A 21,640-nucleotide genomic window follows, 5' to 3' on the forward strand; every position below is an offset into this window, starting at 1 on the left:
ACACGTGCTGCAGCCAGCATCAAGGAGACACACACAGGATCAAATATCGGGGGATGTCTTATTCACGGGTGAGTGTCTTATTTTAATTATTTTTTCAAAAATTGGGGGTGGCTTATTTAATGGGGATGTCTTAAAATCGGGGAAACACGGTAGCTATTTGTTAGCAAATGTTTTCAGTTCAGGACCAGATCTATTCCAGGTTTGCTGGATGACCCAGCTTCACTGGTGAAAGTGTATTCTCTCTAGCCTTGGAGAATTTAATAAATCAGGGCCTATATATGCATCATCATATATATTGAGTTAGCATCACAAATGTTAGTTGGGCCATGGTAGACCTAAAGTTGACCTTATTATCCAACAACCTAATTCAAAAGCACACATGACCTCTATGATTATCTTCTGTAGTATGTCCCAGGCTTCTGGCTATATCTTATAGCATATACTTTCATTGCATGTTCCTCGTTTCTGACTATCTCAGGTAGTTTACCTTCAATCTCTGATTATCGCCTGTATCATGTGTTCTCTGGCCATCTCCTGTAGCAAGTCATCAGTCTCTTGGCATCCATTACCATCATAACTAGATGTCCCCAGTTCTGAACATCTCCGGAGGCAGGTCCTTAGTCTCCAACCATCTCCCGTAGCATGTCCTTAGTCTCTGACCATCCCCTATACCACGTTCCCAGTCTATTACCATTACCCCATATCTTCAGTCTATGCATGTCTTCATGCCTATAAGACATGTGGCATGTCTTTGGTCTCTTACTATCTCTTGTAACAAGTTCTCATTCTAAAAAACACTAATCATTATCGTAATAAAACATTAATTAATTTGAAAGCTGTATTTATCACAGAAAACAGAAATAGAATACTTTATCATTGGCTATCAGAAACCACGCATGTTTAATAAAGCAGTAAAATGCAGTAACCCACAGCAATCTTCCACAATGACTCCTAAAACTTCTGTAAAAGAACTTGGATTGGGTGCCAAAGGTTGCTACACTTTGCATTTTATGTTTGTTTCTTGCCCAGCCCTACAAATAAATCTGAATTTATCAAAATTTGACTAACAAGATCCTTAACAAAATAATTATCCCTTTAATTAGATGTTTCTAATGAGGAATTGGGATTTATTGTTGTTACTGGAAAATGACCAGAGTACATTTAACCCTTCATCGCTGGCCTTGTCCTTGGCATGCCGCAGCCACTCAGCAATGCCGGTGTCATGCATAATGCAAGCTCCATCTCGGGAGAGGAGAAAAGTTAATGCTTCACACAAGCTAATTAGAAAATGAGTGATTGTTTATCACCACGAACCTGTGTAAGTTTTGCTTCCTTTGGTGCATTAATTAGGAGCGGGCATATGTTTAACCTGAAATTTAGTATGTGCATAGTAAGTAGATCAGTTGTAGAGGTGGCTGCTTTGTTAAAACACATAAAAGATCTATTCTTTAAGGTCTTATTTAATAATATAGTCGTGTTGGCATTACACCTGACAATCAAGATGACTCTACTTTGATATAAAGACCTAAATTTATTGTTGGGTACATTGGACCTTAAAAGCTACAAAGCAAGCAATATACGCTTGCCACTTCAAACACCAGGCTAAAACAAAATACAAATATGTATTAATGGTATAGTGCATCACTTGTCAATCGATAAGAATTAGCTTGGCCGGTAACACCATGATCGTAAATCCTTCTCAGAATCCATTAGGGGCTCAATCAGTTGCCTGGGGACAGGGTGTGGGAATATGTCAATGTTGGTACAGACCCAAAGCTCTCCAACACATTTTTGTGAGGTGTGGTTCTATATAGTAGAACCAATATTATCAAAAACCTAGAACAAATCTTGTTGGAAGGTTAATTAATCTTGTTAAGGTTAATTTTATGCCAAACCCCATTAAAGCAGAACTGTAATTTAAAAATAAATAAATAAGTCAACTTAATGTAGTATTGTATGATATATGACATATCAAGTATACAAAAATGTAATCAGCTGTATACCTAGGTGATACATAATATAGGTGATATGGAATAAATGTATTGTGTCTTTTACATTTTAATGTGATTATGATATATAGCAATGTTTGATGGTTAATATTTACAATAAAATAAAAACTTTTAACTTGTGATGTTGGTATACATTTAAAAACCCCTATACAAAGTGCCTATTAGGAATAATACTTATAATTGTTTGGGGCCTTTGCAGCATCATTTAGTGTGTGCCATCCTGGGGCACGCCTTTGGTGGTAACAGGGACCTTAACTTTTGGAGAGGGCCCTCTACCCCTGGTCCCACACCCTCCCAGCTTCCTTCCCCTTTCCAGCACGGACAGGACAGTGGGTACGACCATCTTCTTTCTTCTTCTTCCAGCTTTTGCTTATGCCACCCAATCTTGGCCCTTAATATTCTAGGAAATCGCCTTATGACGCATACCCCATTTCGAGCATGCACAAAAGGAGCAACCCACAGCCTCCTGGGATATGTGACATATGTATTCCAGGAGGCTGCGGGTTCCTCTACAGTCCTACAGCCATGCCGGTAAAAACAGAAAGGGAGGAGTTATTCCCAAAAAATTTTTAAAAAAATGCAAAACCCACATTTTTACATTATATAAAATAATTTACCACCTTTTTATATAATGTTATAAATGTGGTGATGGGTCCGCTTTAAGTCTTTTGCACAGGAGTAATATTAGTTCAATTCTCTCCTCTTCTAGGGCTATTAAGCTTTTGTCAAAACAATTGCCATGAGAAACTAAGTATGTACCAAGACAAAAATAAAAGCGCAATAGAGAATACCAGAACAGTACCGAATTGCTAGCTTTCCTTAGCAATATCACACACTGGTAATATGGCTGCTTGGTGCCCATTGGTTTAAAATATTATGGCTGGGTTATCCATTCTTTCCAATCATTGCATATTATTACCTAGCCAACTGCTTTTGGGAGCCCCTAAATGTGGACAGCGAGTAGCCTTTGCATCAATAGGGTCCAAGGGTCAAATCTCTGCCAGGACACTATTTGTGTTAGTTAATGTGTGGTTTTTTAGGGCATTCCAGATTTCTCCCATTAGAGACATCTATGACCTATGGTAGGGACATTACATTTTGAACTAATGATGAACCTATGAGTGACAGTTAAGAAACTTGACTATGGACTTTGTAAAGTGGTGTTCAATTTATTAAAAAAAATAAATATGGCTTTAAAATGAATACCTAGTTCTGTTCTATCTTTAAACTTCATTCATTCACATGTTTTTTTTTTCTTTTACAACTGGTTTCAGCTTTGGGTGGTTTGCCATGCTTTGCTTTCAGTGCAATTCATAGTAAACTAACTGGCTTCTGTCAATTTCCTGCTACAATATTAGAAAAAAATTTAAAATCTGTTTGCAGTGAACACTTTAATAAAAAATGTTTGCTGTTGGCCAAGTCTGTTTCCTGCTTTGCCCTCCAAAATTGGGGCTTTCACATTTAAAATGTGGATGATTCCTGGAGGTAATACAGCGTGATGCATCTGTACATGACACAATATACAGTCCATAGTTGCGATGCATCTTCAGCATGCATAGTAATGATCCTCTTGAACACACTGTATAATTAACAATTGTTTTTCGATTCAAAGGTTGTGATAATGGTCGGGTTACTGATCTTTTCCCACATTTTATTTTGAAAGCTACCAGAAGGACTTTTATTTATGGGAGCCATGATTCCATCAATTATTTTGCATTTGTTGTATTTTTAATTGTTGGCGTGTGCAGCTTTTACGTTTTACTCTACACATGCTTCCCAGTCAAGTTTGCAAATCTAGATCTGGCACTTGTGCCAGGGGGGTGACTAAGTGACCTGCTTAAACAAATATCTCTCACACTTGAAGTGCGAATTACAGGGTTGGTGGGTGAATTGAAACAATGTAAAAATGTTTGCGTTTATTTTCTAGGTTTTATGTATATAAGTATGGAATATTTTTTTTTTTAGGGAAGGATTAAATCTTATGGTTGTCAGAATATTGTTGCTGTCTTTGTTCCACTGGGTATCTTTTGAATTCTGGTCCGAGAAACAAAACAAAAAATGTAAGCAATTGAACAGAATTCCCATCTTAGAAAGCTGTCACAAAAACTGGTGTCTTCATTGGAGGTCTTCTTTTAATTCCTACTTTAATGTCTGCTCAAAATTGTTGGACTATTTTTCTTTCTGTTTTCGGTGACAATGGTCATCAGGAATAACAGAAAGGTACATTTCTCCGCAGTATGAAAGATATCAATTACAAGTACCTAATCCTAACAAAATATTCATGTAATTTATATATGATAATATTTATAACAGAATTGCATTTGCATGCACTTTGACAGAAACACTGTGTATTTTATATCTGCCTGGAGTTCAACTTTAACAAATCATACAGAATAGGCATGCACATATGTGCAGTCAAAATGAGGTAGGTGAAACGCATGTCAGAGAATATCTTAAACAAATATTAAAGTGATGTTCTCAACATAAATCCAAAGCTCATTGGCTCAGTTCCTTTAATAGATTTTTCCCCTTACTTTGGAAAGATTTAGTTTAACTCCCTGTTGAGTATGCAAGGGTTCACCAATCAAAGTTTCTTGGCCATAGTAACAGTAGACATATTTATTGAAAACCAAGGACAAATCTACCAAAGAAACTCATACCAACTGTAAAACATAGTGGTGGAAATATTATGGTTCCTGTGGCATTGCTGCTTCAGGGCTTTGGCAGGACTATGAATAGTGTGCTTGATAGGAATGTGAGATCATCTCCCAAAAGTTTTTCGCAGTGGAACTGCAGATGAACTCTCAATGGAGAAACTCTATTGAGAGTTCATCTGCAGTTCCACTGTGATTCCCGGGCACTAGAGGTTATCCTGTGTGCGATCCCCAGCATTAGAGGTTGAATGGGACAAGTCTCCCCATTCAAAACCTCTAGTGCTCTCTGATTGGCTGCGGAAAGCTTTTCTCAGCCAACCAGAGAGCACTACAAGTTTTGAATGGGGGGACTTGTCCCCATTTGACCTCTAGTGCTGGGGATCGCACACTAAGCAGGTCAATGAATGCATTAATAAGGACAGCCCACAATCTTTTTTTTTTTTTTTTGTAATTTAATCTCATTTGGTGAATTTACAATGGCCGTTCTCGCTTGCAATTTCGGTAAGCGAGAATGGCCGAATTCACTGTGAGATCGAGTTTTAAAAACTCGCTCGCTCATCCTTAATTATTATATGTATTATTTCTTTTTGTTAAACAAATATTGAAAAGCACATTTTCCTGTTATCCTATAGTTTCAATAATTTTCATGTGGTGTACTCACTTTTTCATATGACTTTATAGATGTGCGTGTTGGCAATGCGTGTGCACATGAACAGACAGATATATATTTAAGTGTTACTGTAGTTGTTGAAATAAATAGGCCGTATCTTAGATGCAAAGTATGTTTAAAAAGTCGTTCCTTTCTAAATATAAGCAGCAAGTGCGTGGCACTACAGTCCTATATTATCTCCATGAAATGGTACATATGTGAGTGCCAATTAAAACAAATATGGCTCCCCGGTGTCCTATTCTTTAGGAGACAGGAGATAAAATGTGCTATTAGTGTCTTCAGCTGGAAGTCACCATGAGGCTTCCCTTGATGGCATGCAAACTTTTCAAAGTTTCCTGGCATGATAAAAGCTATGATTATGTTTTGCAAGGGGAACAGGACAATCGCAACTTTTTGTACTATCACTTTGTACAGAAATAATATGTTGGTAGAAACTAATATAGTATTGATTATCCCCATCCTTTCTTGTTTTCCTACATTGACATAATATGTACATTACCAGTGCCTAATATGCTAAAGATAATTATTAATTGGAAATATAGGATAGTTGGCGTATAACCTGAAGGGCTAATTATGAAGTTTATAAAGCTGAACTTAAGACAGAAAGAAAGATTTGTGGGCATAGTTATCTGGTACAAGAGACTTTGTATGTTTCTACTCAATAAAAACTTTTTCTCCTTTTGCTAGCAATTGTGCTGATTGGAGTATATGTATAGCATATCTGTTGCATACTGAGAGTGCCATAGTGGTACCAAACTATTGCACATGGCACTGGATTTGCCCACAACTGGCTCACCTGGTGTGGAAAAGAAGGAGGAAGGCAGAAGCAGACATAGGGAAGTGCAGGGTGGGCTGCTGCACGATAGTCCCTGGTCCTTCTCAGCCAACATGGGCCCCTGTTGGGGCCCACTGTTGGCTACTTCCACGAAGCACCAAGAAATTATGTTGTAGGAAGATTTACAAGGAGAAGTTTACAATAAAGTACAATTAAGAAGTATCTTCATACAAAATATTGTAAGTCCTCCTGTGATGCCCCTCCAGGTTTCTTTTTAAAAAATAAAACTGACCTTTTGTATTGAAAATTAGGCACTAGTGCAGTGATTATCAAACTTTATAATAGGGAACCCTTTAAAAACCTTCTGGTCTTCCAGGAACCCCTTCTATAATTATTACATCCATAGCTCACAGTATACATTAGTGTGGTGGTCAGTGGGAAGAATTCTTACATTGCTGGCCAGCAATTGGGAAGAATGTCACCCTTACAGGTGGCCAAAAAGTTAATTGATGTCACCTAAAATGACTTTAGAGGCAGGAATTGCTCCTTGCTCAAGGAAACCTTTTGAAAAAACCCAGGTTGGAAAATGCGGAACTAGTCAGCTAGAGCCACAGTTTTGCATTAAGAAATTGGTGCAAAAGACTAACTTGAGAACTAATCCTAAATGAGAAAAAAATGTGAAACAGGCAGGTTCATTATGTGGAAGGGAAACGCAATGTTCATTCTGCACTGAAATAAACTTACCTGACTGTTTGCAATATTTTCCCAAAATACTCTGAGCTGCAAATATTATCCTGTGTGCATTTGAGGGAGTTACATCATTTTGGATTGACTGAATATCTGGAACCCAGAAGAGTGACTGCATGAAAGGACCTGCTCGATTGTAACTTTTTAATGATTAGTTTTAGTTCCATTTTAAAGCTGAATTCCCTCTCTAAAATTCATGTTACCATTTTGGGTTTTTACAAACCCAGCTACTGCATATCCCATCCTGCAGCACTTTCTCTTGTATCCTAGTTCTTCCGGATACAATGTCCACCTAAGTGGATTCACAACAGTAATTGCAGTGTATATATATATACACTGCATAATATATTATGTGTATATGTGTGTATATATACACACAAATTCATATTCATATCCACAGAACTCTTTTTTATCCCGAACTGTAATGATGAGATGCTTGAAACATGAATAACAATGAAACACACTGACCACAGCTTTGTAATAAATCAACTAGTTAGCCAAAGTAATTAAATAGAACTGTATTTTATCACAAGACTTTTGTGCTTCTGCACAAGGCATATGTAAAGCTGCTTGAGTGTTTATGATTTAGAGCCTCTGTGTTCACTTACACAACTCCGAATAATATGGCAGGAATGCTTATATAAGAAATGTAGCTTCTGTAAACTCCATTCCAGAGGATTACTGCATATTTTTTTTTTTTTTGCACTTTACTTGCCATCCAGCCATTGAATTTTCAAGTGCCTCTGAAACTGAAAGATTGTATCGCCTCTGGAAGTCGCAAGCGGCAATTCAAACAGCCATCATTTGCTCATTCATATAGTTAGTGGCACTGTAGGTATTTAGAATAGTGCCAGTTAAGCCGTGGTGGCATTAATTGAGAGAGAACCAATGTTGGCCAACAGACCAGGGGTGTCCACTACCCTTTTAAATTCCATAATAGGATCTTTGACTCCAACTGAAAAAATCAGAGCAAACATGCAGGGAAAACCTTGATTTAACATCTCATTAACATTTAATTGGAAAAAAAGACATTTCCAAACTAATAGGAAGAGTTTAAACAGCCACTAATGGAAAAGATGAGCAAAGACTCCTTCTCTTCAATAATTCCTTACTCGCTGGAGCGTGTCAGTGCACTTTAATGCACATTTTACAAAATTGTTCTACAAAATCCCTAAATAAGGATATAAAATAAATAACTGTGAGATTGCAGTTACAGAACAGAGAATACAAAATAAAAACTGTCACGGGAGAATAATGCCATGTTTGACCCTTTTCTGTATATGCTTGATACCTGGCTGTCAGTTCTGATAGTGACTGATATCTGAGTCACATAATACAAAATAGTTATATATTTATATATATATATATATAATGTTGACCTGTCTCACAATTACATTTGCTGTGTGTTCTTGGGCAGTAACTGTGAAGACAAAAAAAGCAAGGTAACCAATTTTCTGGGGGACTTTGGAATTATGATGAAGAGATTACGATATATCTATACTATTGTTCAACATTTATTTGGATTAGAGGTGTCAATCAGGTTAACAAAGTTAATTTTTTTAATCATTTACCATATTTATTATTTCCAATTCCATAGCTGTTTATCAGATTTTTTAGAGTGGAATGGCAGAGTGGAGATTGATGGAAGATTAGACTATAATGCACAAACATGGCTGGCATACTTTAAAAAATTATGACACATTACGATTTGAGAGCTTAAAGCAGAACTAAACTTTTTTTTACACTCCCCTTTACCCATTTTGTCACAGGTGCTGCCATATTGCTATTTCTATACCTTCTTGTTTTATTATCTGGCTATCTTTATTTACAAAGCTGGCTTAAAGTATCTCCTGTGCATTCATGCCTTCATTCAGTCCCTGCAGCTGCAGGAGAAGGTAGGATGTGCCAGGAATCCCAGTTTCCTATGCTAAACTACAATGGTTTTGACATTTGAAGAGACCAATCAAGCAGGTAGGTTTTAATGCAGAAGAAATATTTATTGTAATAAAACCCTGCCTGGTTGTAATTGCTTAAAGTGGAACTTGAGTTCTGCTTTAACAACATCAGATAAAAAAGACAAAGAATAAAAGCAGCTGTGTATTTATCAATAAATCATCTAATATATTTTTACATCCTGATCGCAATATAAAACATATTTTATGCTTTGAATGGTATTGTATCATAATGCATGCTGCATTATTTTTGCATCACAGAAGAGTTGCAATTTAAAAAGAGTTCCAACTAATGCATGCCGCATTGCCATGGATCATGAGAATGCAAATGTTGTGCCAGGCTTTACCGCAACGTGTTGGTGCAAATGAGCTCTTAATGCAATCAAAATAAATACCTGATTTTTACTTTGGCCTTCTGCAATTCTATATGAAGCAGCTCCTAGACTGGTGGGAAAGCTAGAATTAAGATTGGAAGTTCATACATACAACAAATAGGGGTCCCATGCAAAAATGAAGTAGGGATCTCCAATGTTCAGCATTCTAGCTCCTTGCACCTCGTGCCATCTTCCAGTTGAGGCCCTGCACAAGGTGGAGGACCTGGGCAACTGCCAGTAAAACCAACCATACCCTTAGACAAACATTATCTACCAGAAGGGACAATGCTGAAATTGATCTCATCCCCCTGGCTGCACTCTGATAGCTATTTAGGTTTTCTGTATCTCTGATTTGGTTCTAAATTCAAATATTTTTGTTGGTAAAATTGGAAGGATTGTTGAAAAGTAAATTAATTGACCTCCTAAACCAGTCTAGTAGAATTCATTTTTTGGATCCTTCATCATTTGTGAAGATTTATGTGGAACATTTTTTTCTAAATGGGATCCATGTTGTGTCTATGGCAAGCACATGACCAAGCACATTGGTCATCAGTTGGAAACAAGCAGTGATCATTTAACCTTTCTTGACTTCATCATGCTATTTAATGGCTACAAATAACAACATTTGTTTTAGTAATTCATCAATATAAATTCAAAGGATCTTTAGTGAAATTTGGGAGAGCAGCAGCACTAATATTTGTCCAATCCAAATCAGCAATTTATAGCAAGAAAAAAATCAGAGATCAGTTACACAGCAATGTGTTCCAGTCAAGTCAAAGATAATGTAAAAGTATTTTTCCATGATAATTATTTTGCATAATTATTCTTGCAGGTATCACTGAACAGAGTTTATCTTCTTCCAACCTACAGGTGTCACTGTTGTCACTTCAGTCAGTAAAGAATTTTGTGGCTAAAAGAGCTCAATGATATTGTAGTACAAAAAAAAGTAAATCTAAAACTGAAGAATCATAATAAAGAATCTTCCTGTTTTTTTTTATTTAAATAAGTTAGGTTAATCAAACACAATGTACATGAGTGAAGACTTTAAAACATTTAATATTCTATGTTCTACAGAAAAATATAAAAAAAACCACAAATGGGCAAAACTGGTCAACATGATTAGAATAATGCTGGAGCCATTTTTGTTACAAGATGTGGATGAGAACGAAATTATCAAAAAAAGAATATCACTTTTACTAAACATGGTTAGGCTCACTCAAACATGTGCTCTGCTTCGGTGCAGTTGAAGTTGCATATGTGCTGCATTAAAGTTGTCTATTCAAATAAAAATGAGATTTTCTTCAAGGTTTTTAAATCTATCTTACCACAGTCAGGGACTTTTCATATGTATTTTAGGGCAGAAACAAATCCGTCATTGGGAAAAGTTGATCAATTTAGTCAATTACATTACTGAGGATTCCCTGCGCGATTCCAGCAGGGCAGGAGATTTGTCAGTTAGTGATGGGTCTACGACAGGTAAACATTGCTGGGTGTCAGGTCCGTGTGATTGACAATATATTTACATTGCTGGATGAAATGATTAGCACTGGGAACAGAAATAAACATTTTTTTAAATTATGCTAATAATTCCTTGTGTGTATGGCTTTGTTTTAATAAAGTACTTTTTCACATTTATATTAAATGATTAAGGGGTTCTTGGATACCCCAATAAGTGGGCAGTTTTCTGGATGGCCCCTTAATAAAAGGGGCTTCCATATTCCAAAATAATTCCCCTCCAACACACCCCCACATCTTTTTTTGGAGGATCAAGAAAAGGCCTTGTCCCTCAACGTTTGCACCCCCAATATTGAAATAAAGTATAAGGTATTATTTGTTACAAAAAGGGGGGAATTTGCAAGATCTCTGGCCTACTTATCAAAGCAACTCAGGCTGCAAGTCTTGACACAAGTCTAGTTGAAGTTTTAAAAAAACATAGAACCACATACAGTACAACCTTAGGAATTTGCAATCATATCATTTAAAGCAGGACTATAGTTCTACTTTGAAAGTCAGCAAGCAGGTAAAAGGTGCAGGCAATGCCCCTTCTACAATAAAACATACTTACCTTCCTGTTTGCTGTCTCCTTACCTCATGGGTATCTCAGCATCCCCCAGGGCTGTCAGGACTGAATGAACTCCTGAGCACATGTGTGGGGTTACGTTATCTCAGCCTGGCTAATCAAGATGGTCAAAGATCGGCACTCCGGAAGAGAAGAGGAAGAAGATGGTAGTGCCCGTGATTGAATGGGGAGAGGTGAGTGAAAACAAAAAATTGTGATCAGGCTGGTATGTTTATATGATTGCACAAGGGTTATTACCTTTCCCTTCTGCAACAAAGGACCTGCCTAATCACAAATTTGTAAAATATTAACCTACTGTTCTGATTTGTGGATTTTAAATGTTTAAAAAAAAAAAACTCTTTCCCCACTCATTTTTTTTGTACCCTGTTTTTAGTCTCCATTTTGACAGTGGTTTGCATATTACCCCTAAATAAAATGCCCTTTCTTGGAAATATGCAATTTCCACTGCCATTTTTGTGAAATTTTGCAATTTGGGTCATTAATAAAGACAGTGCAGAAGGACAATTTGGACAGCGGCACAGAGCAACGTCACCCAAGAGATTATTACATGACTTTTACAATACCATGTCAAGGCTTATATTAGATATCTAGGATTGAGTCTACATACACTTTACATTTGTTTGCATATGGCTAATGATATTCAGATTTACATCTATAAACACTGAAATATACTTTCCCTTTAAAGGGACATCGTTTTCAGATGTGAATATTACTTAAAATTGAAATGGGTAATGTCATTAATGATTTCCGTATATAACATTGCACAGACATATTTAATTTAAATGTCTCTGCTTGGCTGGGCTGCTGTTGATATCTCTGTAGATTTCCCCTTTCGGCATCAATGTCACTTTTCACAGTGCTGCAAAAACAAACAGATATCCGAATTTTCACTAATTAGCTCACAGTGATGACTTATGCTGCGTAGCTCTGGGCCTGATGCAAATAAGTGTCATTCAATTCACCAGACGTATTTCACATAAAGACAAGGTGTGAAAGGTGGAACTGGACAGTGCTGGGTGCATGCCAAGCAGAAAATGGGGTAACCTAGTATGGTAAAGCTTGCCTTTATTGTGGGGTAAACTAGAGGTGGGCAAAGGGGGCATTTACCTAGGGGAAAGGAAATGGGGGTATTAGGTAAACAAGCTACTGTGGGGCGTTTTTACAGGAGAGGGATTAAGGTTCTAAATTAGACAGAACCTGGATATGGTACACAGCCAAAAGCTGGTCAAGTGACCATCCTATCCAAGCGCATACTGTAAAACACCAACATCCTTCTCCCCAATCTTGGAGAGCTTTAATAAATCAGACCCTGAGTGTCTAACACAAATCCAGTTGCTGAAATCTGATAAGCACATCAATGCTGTCTGCAGACCTACCTATTGTATAAGCATGAATACATTTCATTTGAAAGCTTCTGTAGTAAATAAGTTCGGTAAAGATGTTAAGAGGAAGCTATAGATTCTTCTGCTGCCCGAAAATAATACATATTTATTATTCATTTGTGAAATGTTATATTTATATAAGTAAAAAAAGAAATAAATGTATAAGTAATTTATAAAATAAGGACAACATTTAAATTCCAATGAAAACAACTAATGGGGGGAGGGGACTTCATGCAGGCCTGCTATTTAAACAAATACCTTTTTTAGTTTTTTTTAGATCATTTGCACATAAATGCAGATACATGCAGCAGTATGCAGAAATGCAAAGCAGAAATACCACAAAAGTCAAACTTCCATGCCTATAATTTTTTAGTAACTATAGACAAATAAAAAAAACACACATAAAAATGTAATATATATATATATATATATATATATATATATATATATATTATTTGATTACAAACTGAATTAATTTTATGCAGTTATGACTTAAGAAATTTAAAATTAATAAAAAAAAAAATCACATGCATATTTATGTCAGACTACGCCTTAAGTGCTCCATGTATTAGGACAAGCTTTCAAAAGCGATTTAACAAGAGCAGATCATGATTGATATGAGAGATGACAGTCCTGTGATTTCTCATATTCATGCAGATTTGTCTTGGAATTCCTGTAGGTCTTTCAGTATGTTAGTACCAGGCAAAAGCACAGGACTTAGCACGGCTGCGCCAGCCTCCAGTAAATGCCAACGTATAAACGGTTTACTTTTTTTTTGATTGTGGACTTATAGATCGGTTTTAAGCCTGTGATCATAATTTGGTCAATCACTGGCTAGACTCAAAGCTAACAGCTTCTAGTAATACCTGTTCCCCAGAGGGGATGAAATTTAGATAGCGCAAAGTGCAACTACACCCTTGCAAGGCTCATTTATCACAGGAGCCGCAGAGTCAATATATATAAAAGTGAGCTTCAAGAAAATTCAACTAAAAAAAAATGCTTTGATGGCAACAGAAGGAAAAAAAAGAAAAAAGAAAAAAAAAACAAAGTGAATTATCACATGTAATTAAGAAGTGGATGCTTTTAAACTGTAGAGAGCAGTAGCAGTCTTTAAAAGCTTCTTTTACTGAGTTCCTCTGAAGACTAGAGCTGCACAGAGGAGGATGTACAGAGCTGAGATCACATAAATGTATGCAGTACTGATTCCACCAGATGTAATTGTCTCATTCACTCCAAATTTAACCCCTCAACGCCCATAGGATTCCAATAAATATAACTGTTTCTTGGAATTTTTAGAAGAACCTGTCAGAGAAATAAAGGATGGTCCTGATTTTGACTATTCACTGACCCAAAACAAAAAAAAGTTCTGAATATTCAGACGTCACTTAATTTTCCAAAAAGAGTGTTTTGCTAGCAAGGCCAAAATATGGTACCTCTAAACTACAAGAAAATAAAATGAGAAAGAAATACAAAAATACATCACAAACCCTATATCATAAAGTAAATATTGATTTATAATAATAATAATATTATTAATAAATTAGTATGTATTCTGAAATATATGCACCTCTTTCCATGTTCTAACTGCAGAAAAGTATCTGTTGATCCGCCAGAAATTCAATGGAGTCCTAACTTCAAGGCAACTAAAAATCTTAACAGTATGGTAGCACCTCTGTCTGAGCTTTCTTTTGCTGCATCCCACTTCATGCTATATATATATATTAAATAGGGATGCACTACTCACCAAAGGTCTGGGTCTGGGAAAAATAGGAAAACAATGCAATAAACCAATAAAACATACAATATTTAAAATGAATAGATGGGAAGGGGGAGGTAGTCTTTGCTTCTAAAAAGGTGGTGGTCCAAAGTTGCAGTAGCTTAGCCAGGAATTCACTTGATATTTTAAGGCAGATCATCTATTCAAATTGATTGTCTGTTCTCTTGAACACATCCCACCATCAAACTCAAATCATAAAATATAAAACTGTTACTAAAAAAGGAAAACTAGACTTAGTTCACTGCTGCCTCTTGGTTGTTCTGATTTCTCTAAGAATGCTCTCCATCCCATTGCAGCGGTGTGAGATTTTGATTGCTTAGCTATGTCAACAGGCATCACCCACCCCACCGAAAGAGTCAAAAAGCTATATATATCTTAGATTGCAAGCTCTTCTTGGCAGGCTTCTCTCCTCCTCCTGTGCCATTGTTTGTATCTGTCTATCATTTGCAACCCCTATTTAATGTACAGCTCTGCGTAATATGTTGGGGATATATAAGTACTGTTTATTATTCATAATAATAATAATAATGTGTATATTTATATATATATATATATATATATATATATATATATATATATATATAAAAATAATAAAATAGATTAGATCACTGTAAAATATATAACTATTATATGTTGGCGCTATATCAATACAGTAATTAATATTATTGCCTTTGCACATGATTTAGGGGATTTCATTAGAGCAGACCACTTTAAACAGTTCACTTTAATCAGTGTTCTAAAACACAGGGAAATGAACATGTTTTGTAGAGGTGTACTAAATATCTTTTGGATTTTTTTGCCTAGACATACAGAAAACCACAACATCCTCAATTTGTTACAAAGGAGCATCTGTGTATCTGTAAGCAGATTGCAATCAAAAGTAACCAATATGTTCACTAACGTGGACCAGACCCGAGTCTTAAGCTATAAAAAAAGGGGGTATAAAGTCCTATAAATATTGTGAGATTATATATGATAATAATAATAATAATAATAATAAATAAATACACAGCTATTAGCAGTCTCTGTGTATAAAATATATATATTGTATATATATATATATATATATATAAAATATATATATATATTTTTTTTGTTTATTTATTTATTTTTTTACCAAAATACTAACAGAGTAGCATTAAAAAATAAATGAAGGGCTAAATAAGCATTAAAAGAAGATATAGGAAAGATGTTCCATGTAGCTTCTATCTTTAGCAAGGATATCATTTCATTCAGAGTGGTACACTAACATGACCATACTAGAAATAGCTACAAAATATTTCAGTGAAATGTTTATATATTAGCTGAGATCGGCCCAAATGTGCTGCCTAGGCCAAGCCAGCAGTCACAATATTTACGTGTTGGCTTATGAGCTTTGACTGCTTTTTTGAGTACAAGAAATAAGAGAGCTATGCAAATCCTAAAAAATACTTTTTTAAAAACTTGTTGCCGTATACATGGTATTTTTTACATCACTATATAACATTAACCATCTATAGGGGAACCGATGGGTTCCAGATCTATTTTTGCATGACTTAGGCCTGCATGCAATGATGTGCTGCAGAGAAGTCATTCTGCAATGCTGGAGATGTGAATTTTCTACAGTTTTGGGCCTGTTACAGCCAGGTGGCACCGAAAGCAGTCAATAGTATATTTATAAAGCAGTAAATGTGACATTGTACAAAACTGTCCTCAAGTCGACATGAGAAGTTTAACTGCTAACTTTGCTCTAGACTGACTGATCCAGTTGATTTCTGGTAATAAATTAATTGCTTTGAAAACAAGGTACACATGTAAGATATTTAGAACAAATGAGAGCTTCTGATCAAATTTGCATATTTGTTTTGCAACTTGTGTATTTTCAATAAATATTTTAAATTCTGTTCTAATCTGAAACTTAATATCACCTACAATGAATTGGCTAATGAATTCTTTTTTTAGTTATTATTATTATTATTATTAATAAACAGGATTTATATAGCACCAACATATTACGCAGCGCTGTACATTAAATAGGGATATAGTATAGTATAGTTCAGATCTAATCATTTTATTGAATCAGATTCATAGTAAAAAAAAGTCACCAAATGTGTACTGGATTTAAGGAGCAGCATTTGGGAATTATGTGTCTTTATACATACATATATATATATACAGTATACTAAAAGATGAAGAACAGAGAACCTCATGGGTAGGTCTATCACTTTGTCCGAGGGCTGGGAGTTGACAAGGGTGTGTTGCTTAACTTCAGCAGACAAAAGACAGGTCATCAGGCTGACTGTGCTTTAGGATAGAAATGTATGAACCTAAAAAAGTTCAGCTGGCAGGTGGGAAAGCTTACATATTAGTGTTTCATCTGTCTATTTTGTTTGTTTCCTAGAGTTTACTTGAGGGTGCTAAGTGGGTGGTTCTGTATGGATGTGTGTTTATTTTTACTACCTACTATTTTGGAAATTCCATACCATAGAAGTTCACCAGTCCTCTTTTTCATTCCTGCATGATATCAGTGAGTTAATATATTATTTTACAGCCAATCACAGTATAGGTGAGCACCATGGAGGCTGGAAAAAGTTTACAAAAAAAATGCAGGAGCAGCAGCAGGAGTGCACATCATCGGGTGACAAAGATAGAAGAAACACAGCTTTGTATCTCTTTGTATACATAAAAAGATGAATGGCATTTTTAGCAGGCTTGGAGCCAAAATTAAAAGGTTCCAACATATTAATTATTACCAGATTACTAGGGAAAGAATATATTTTTTCAAAAATTTTACATTTTTTAATTTTTTTTTATATAGGCTTTCAATATATTTTAAAGCCCATACAACTAAATAAGTCAACAACAAAAGAAAATAATCACAATTAATTATTAAAAATGTCATTTTTGATCGGAAATATGATCACAAAGTCTCAATAAGAAAAAAATGTAGAACTGATGGATGTGTGACGAACATCACAGCATGAACGAAGAGAAATTGCACCTATTGCTCAGCTCAAACTATCCTTTCATATTATTACAAATGTATTCTGTATAGTAAAATGGTGTACTGGCACGAGCCATTTCACAGTATAGAGTGTTTGTACTAAATTGTACATTAACATATTTTCTGCTCCGAAGTGTTCCGTTTTCAGTATTACTACATTTGTGTTAATTTTAGCACTTCGAATATGGACTGACAGAGCTGTGATGTGATGGTACAATTATGAGCCAAATTGAAAAGATAAAAATAGAGAAGCACAGTTAATCTGTGAAAAATAAAACTGAAAATCTCCGAGCGATACAAAGGTTTGTTCCCATCAATATGCAACAGCATTGCTCTTTATAAGTGACTTAAATCCTCAGCAATACCTAGGACTTTATTTTCATTACTTCTGTGATTATTACTATCATTATCACATTTATCTGCAACTGCTAACGGGTTTGTTCACATGAGAGGACATGGGTGGATTGTGAGATTTTAGTGCATTCGTTGATGGAGCATAGGATTGAAAAGAAGTGAACAGGCTTTAATAGATCTTTATTTATTTTTTAAGTATGTAAATAGGATGAAACTAAAGTGGGATTGATAGTGAATCGGTGCTTTGATCATGCATAGCAAAACACAGGTTCACTTAAGTGCCGGTCCATGCAGCTACTTATACCTACCTTGTCTTTGCTGCTGTGATGCTCCCCATGTGTAAGCTCAAAATTGCCCCGCTTCAGCTTGAACAGGACAAATTGGCTACTTATGTCCCCCATGATACATTCTCCAACACTGGAGAAGATAGACTATCATGGGAACCTGGATGATTCAGCAAACCTGGAATGGATTTCTTAAAAAGCATTTGCTATTAGTTGGCAAATGTTTTCAATCCTGAATTAGATTCATTCCAGGTTCTCCCATGATAGTCCATCTTCTCCAGTCTTGGAAATTAATAATAAAGCAGGTTCATCGTGGGATGAAGGGGAGTCACATACTAACTGTATGAAGTAGCAGGTATTCCTCAGTACTCTAGATTAGTGTTTCTCAACACATTAGGGTTGCCTCTGAGGTTGATAGGGTTTGCTTGAGCTGTGAGCAATAGTACATTACCACCAGTTCAAGAGGGCAATTTTCCAGAAATATCAGCGTTCACTTTTACGCTGACCAAAAATGGTAGAGGACACCATCAATTTTACTATCTGCCATTCTTTTGTTCTCTGCATTGGGTATCAAATATGCTTGGTTTGCTACATTATTTATTCTGTTTATTAACACTTTCTTTAACATAAAATCCAAAAATGTCAAGGTCTCTTCAATATTTTACTGCTGCCCACTTAAACCCTTGGGTACCTCCTAGGAAAAGGGTGGACAAAGTTTAAGAAAGGCTGCTCTAGAAGGTCGAAAGGTAAAGGAAATGAAGTTATATGAAAAAAAAATTATATGCTTTAAAAAAAAAGTTATATACTTTATTACACTGTACATGGGCATAGACCGAGTTTATATGTTGATAGGATTAAACCGCTGTATACTGGGACCTTAAAAGTGCGCCCTCCAAAGTGCTGTCTGATCCAAGCTGTCAGTAGCCCCATCGCCATCTACTCCACCTCTTCTTTTGAATACCTTGTGATGCAGACATGATGATGTAACTCCTGCACATAGGAATTACATGGTCTCAGACACCTTGCTCCTATGAGTTGGGACAGAACAATGAATGGCAAGTACATCTCACACATATATGCATATTTCTAAATGTTTTATCCCTAAAAAATGTTGGAAGTACAGAAAAATACGTGTTAATTTTCCAAAATTGCAATTTGCTTTTAATTCCTGTTGTCAACATCCAGATTTTAAATCAGTCCTGCTTAGCTTTCTTTTATACTATTTGCTAAACTGCTCAATCTCTCTTACTGACCAGAAATATAAATAGTCCCTTGGAAACCCTTTACCCTCTGTTTAAAATAAAAATCTGTCATGAAATGAAAAGTAAAATGTACATATTGCTCACCTTACAACCTAACTTCTTGTGGGCTGATGGTGGAGAGGGTAACGTTACTGGGCCTTCTTGCGGGATCCTGGAAAAGCCAAGGATACCAAATTCTGGGAAAAGGTACTCCTGATTGGCAAAGGGGCATCTTTATTGAGCCATAGGATCCTTAGTTTTCCAGAATCCCTCGTTAAGGATCAGGAATATTAGTGCTGCCTATTAGGGATGAGCGAGCGATTTGGGTCGTTCTTGCTTACCAAACATAGAGGCGGGAACGGCCTTTGTAAATTCGATCTGCGAAACCGAATTTTTGGGACCTGCAAGACGAATCAGGGGAGCGGATTTATTAGCTCCGTTCCCCTGATTGCTCTTGCAGCCCTTTACTAGTTGTATGTGTTCTTGGATAGAGTTTCTATATCCAAGAACACAGGAGTCCTGTGTTCCTGGATAGAGAAACTCTATCCAAGAACACAAACTACAGGGCAGCAACAGCAATCAGGGGAGCAGAGCAGCTCCACTCCTCTGATTTGATTGCTGTTGCAGTCTGAGAGGAGGAGAATTGTGGCTGCATTTGTGAATGGAGCTGGGAGGCAAGCCCTCATTCTAACCTGTAGTGCCCGGGGATCTCTCACTGAAAGGAGGATACCCACGGCTGTATTTATGAATTCAGCCGTGATAATCCTCCTATAGTGATTTCCGATGGTTTCGTGTAAATTTGCGGAACTATCGGAACTTCGAGGAAATTTTCGCCTATAAGAAGTAGCCAGAAGCTGCACTGTAAGGTGAATATATGTTACAATTTATAGTTAAAATTTTTTTGGCTTTATTATTTTTTTTAATCAGCAGTTGTGGGGGGATCTAAAATAAGCAGACTCAACATTTTTTTGCAAGGTCTGCATTAATACCATTAACTCTATCTCATTAATATGGAAAGAATGGAATTCCCATGGACGAGCCTTGTTTAGTATCAATAAATAATCTTTCAGCACTTGCTTACAATACATTTTTCTCCACAGATCACAACATTGTCAGGAAGTGAAATGCTTCTGCAGTCGGACGTTGACATCACCATAAAAGAATGGTTCCAGGCCATCCGAAATACAATCGACAGTTTGGTATGCATACGTTTGTTACCTTTACTTTGTGCTTTTAGAAGTCATGCCTGTTTATGTGCTTTAGTGGATAGCCAAAATGACAGACACGCAGACGAAAACAAACAGAGCTCGCGGTCAATAATGAAATCATTATATTTGGATTATTTGGAAAATTAGTCATTTGTTTGGTATTTTTGAGTAGGCTAAATGGAGTATGTGGGAATGCCTAATTTTTAATAAAGGTTTGTTGCACAAAAGTATAGTCTTCCCAAAATGCAGATTTGTTAGGTTGTTCAGTGTAAAGAGTAAAGATAATGTTCATACTTCCCTCTTTTTACCCCATTCAGCTGCCTGGTCTTTTGTGTAATGGGGTTGATTTAATAATGAAAAGTAAGCCAATCACATTGCAATATGAAATACCCTTTTGTAAGGGGGTATTTCACCTATCTTAGTAAAATGAGATTAGGCTCTGTTGACTTCAGTCATCTAATCATTTTCAAGGAAAGAATTCTGTTTTTTTAGATTTCCATGTGATGGGGTGTCATTTGCATTTGTAATAAAATTGAACTATTACTACATTCACCAAGCTAAGTGAATTATCCCTTGCCAGTCTGAATTCCCTTAGTAAACCACCCCCATTGCAAGCACACAAAGAATGCCAAAAGGCTAAAAGAGTGTCAGGATGATTAGTAGAGGAGGAATTGTTGTCAGTTTAATCTGTTGCCAGTTTTATACTGAAGGGTATCACCCCCTCTAATTCAAGTGAATGGAAGAGGTTGGGACCCTTGTGCATCACTGCATATGAATGTAGCATTTTACAACCTGGTTCCTAAAATGGACATGTTGCTTTTGGCGATGCAGTTGGTGCCCTTAAGATCTCCATCACACCAAGGTGCAAATCTTTTGCCCATGGTGTGGTTTATCTCTCCTGGCTACACACCAGCAGTTTGCTGTGGTCCTGGAGCTGTCAGCCAGGTGGTTTGATATCACAAGTCTGATAGGATACAGATCCAGTCAGTAACATGATGTTAATATTGTGCCATCACTGATAGGCTTGCCACCCAAGGCTACAGTCTACGCTAGCTTTGCAGATATTCATTCTTAGCTGCCTTGTTGAACATACCTGGCATGTGGTAGAACTCCAGCCAGGTCCAGACTGTGCAGCATTCCATTTATCTCA

General features: G+C 36.4%; 1 protein-coding gene across 2 annotated transcripts in view; it reads left to right on the forward strand.

Moving 5' to 3' along the window:
• ARHGAP15 (Rho GTPase activating protein 15) overlaps positions 1–21,640 on the forward strand; it is a 309,490-nt gene that overhangs the window by 148,901 nt on the left and 138,949 nt on the right. For both annotated transcript variants that reach the window (XM_072418118.1, XM_072418119.1), the window contains exon 8: positions 20,383–20,481. In XM_072418118.1, coding sequence (XP_072274219.1) covers positions 20,383–20,481 — 99 coding nt within the window. The remainder of the gene's footprint in view (positions 1–20,382; positions 20,482–21,640) is intronic.

Source organism: Pyxicephalus adspersus, chromosome 7, assembly GCF_032062135.1.
Source record: "Pyxicephalus adspersus chromosome 7, UCB_Pads_2.0, whole genome shotgun sequence".
Lineage (NCBI taxonomy): Eukaryota > Metazoa > Chordata > Amphibia > Anura > Pyxicephalidae > Pyxicephalus > Pyxicephalus adspersus.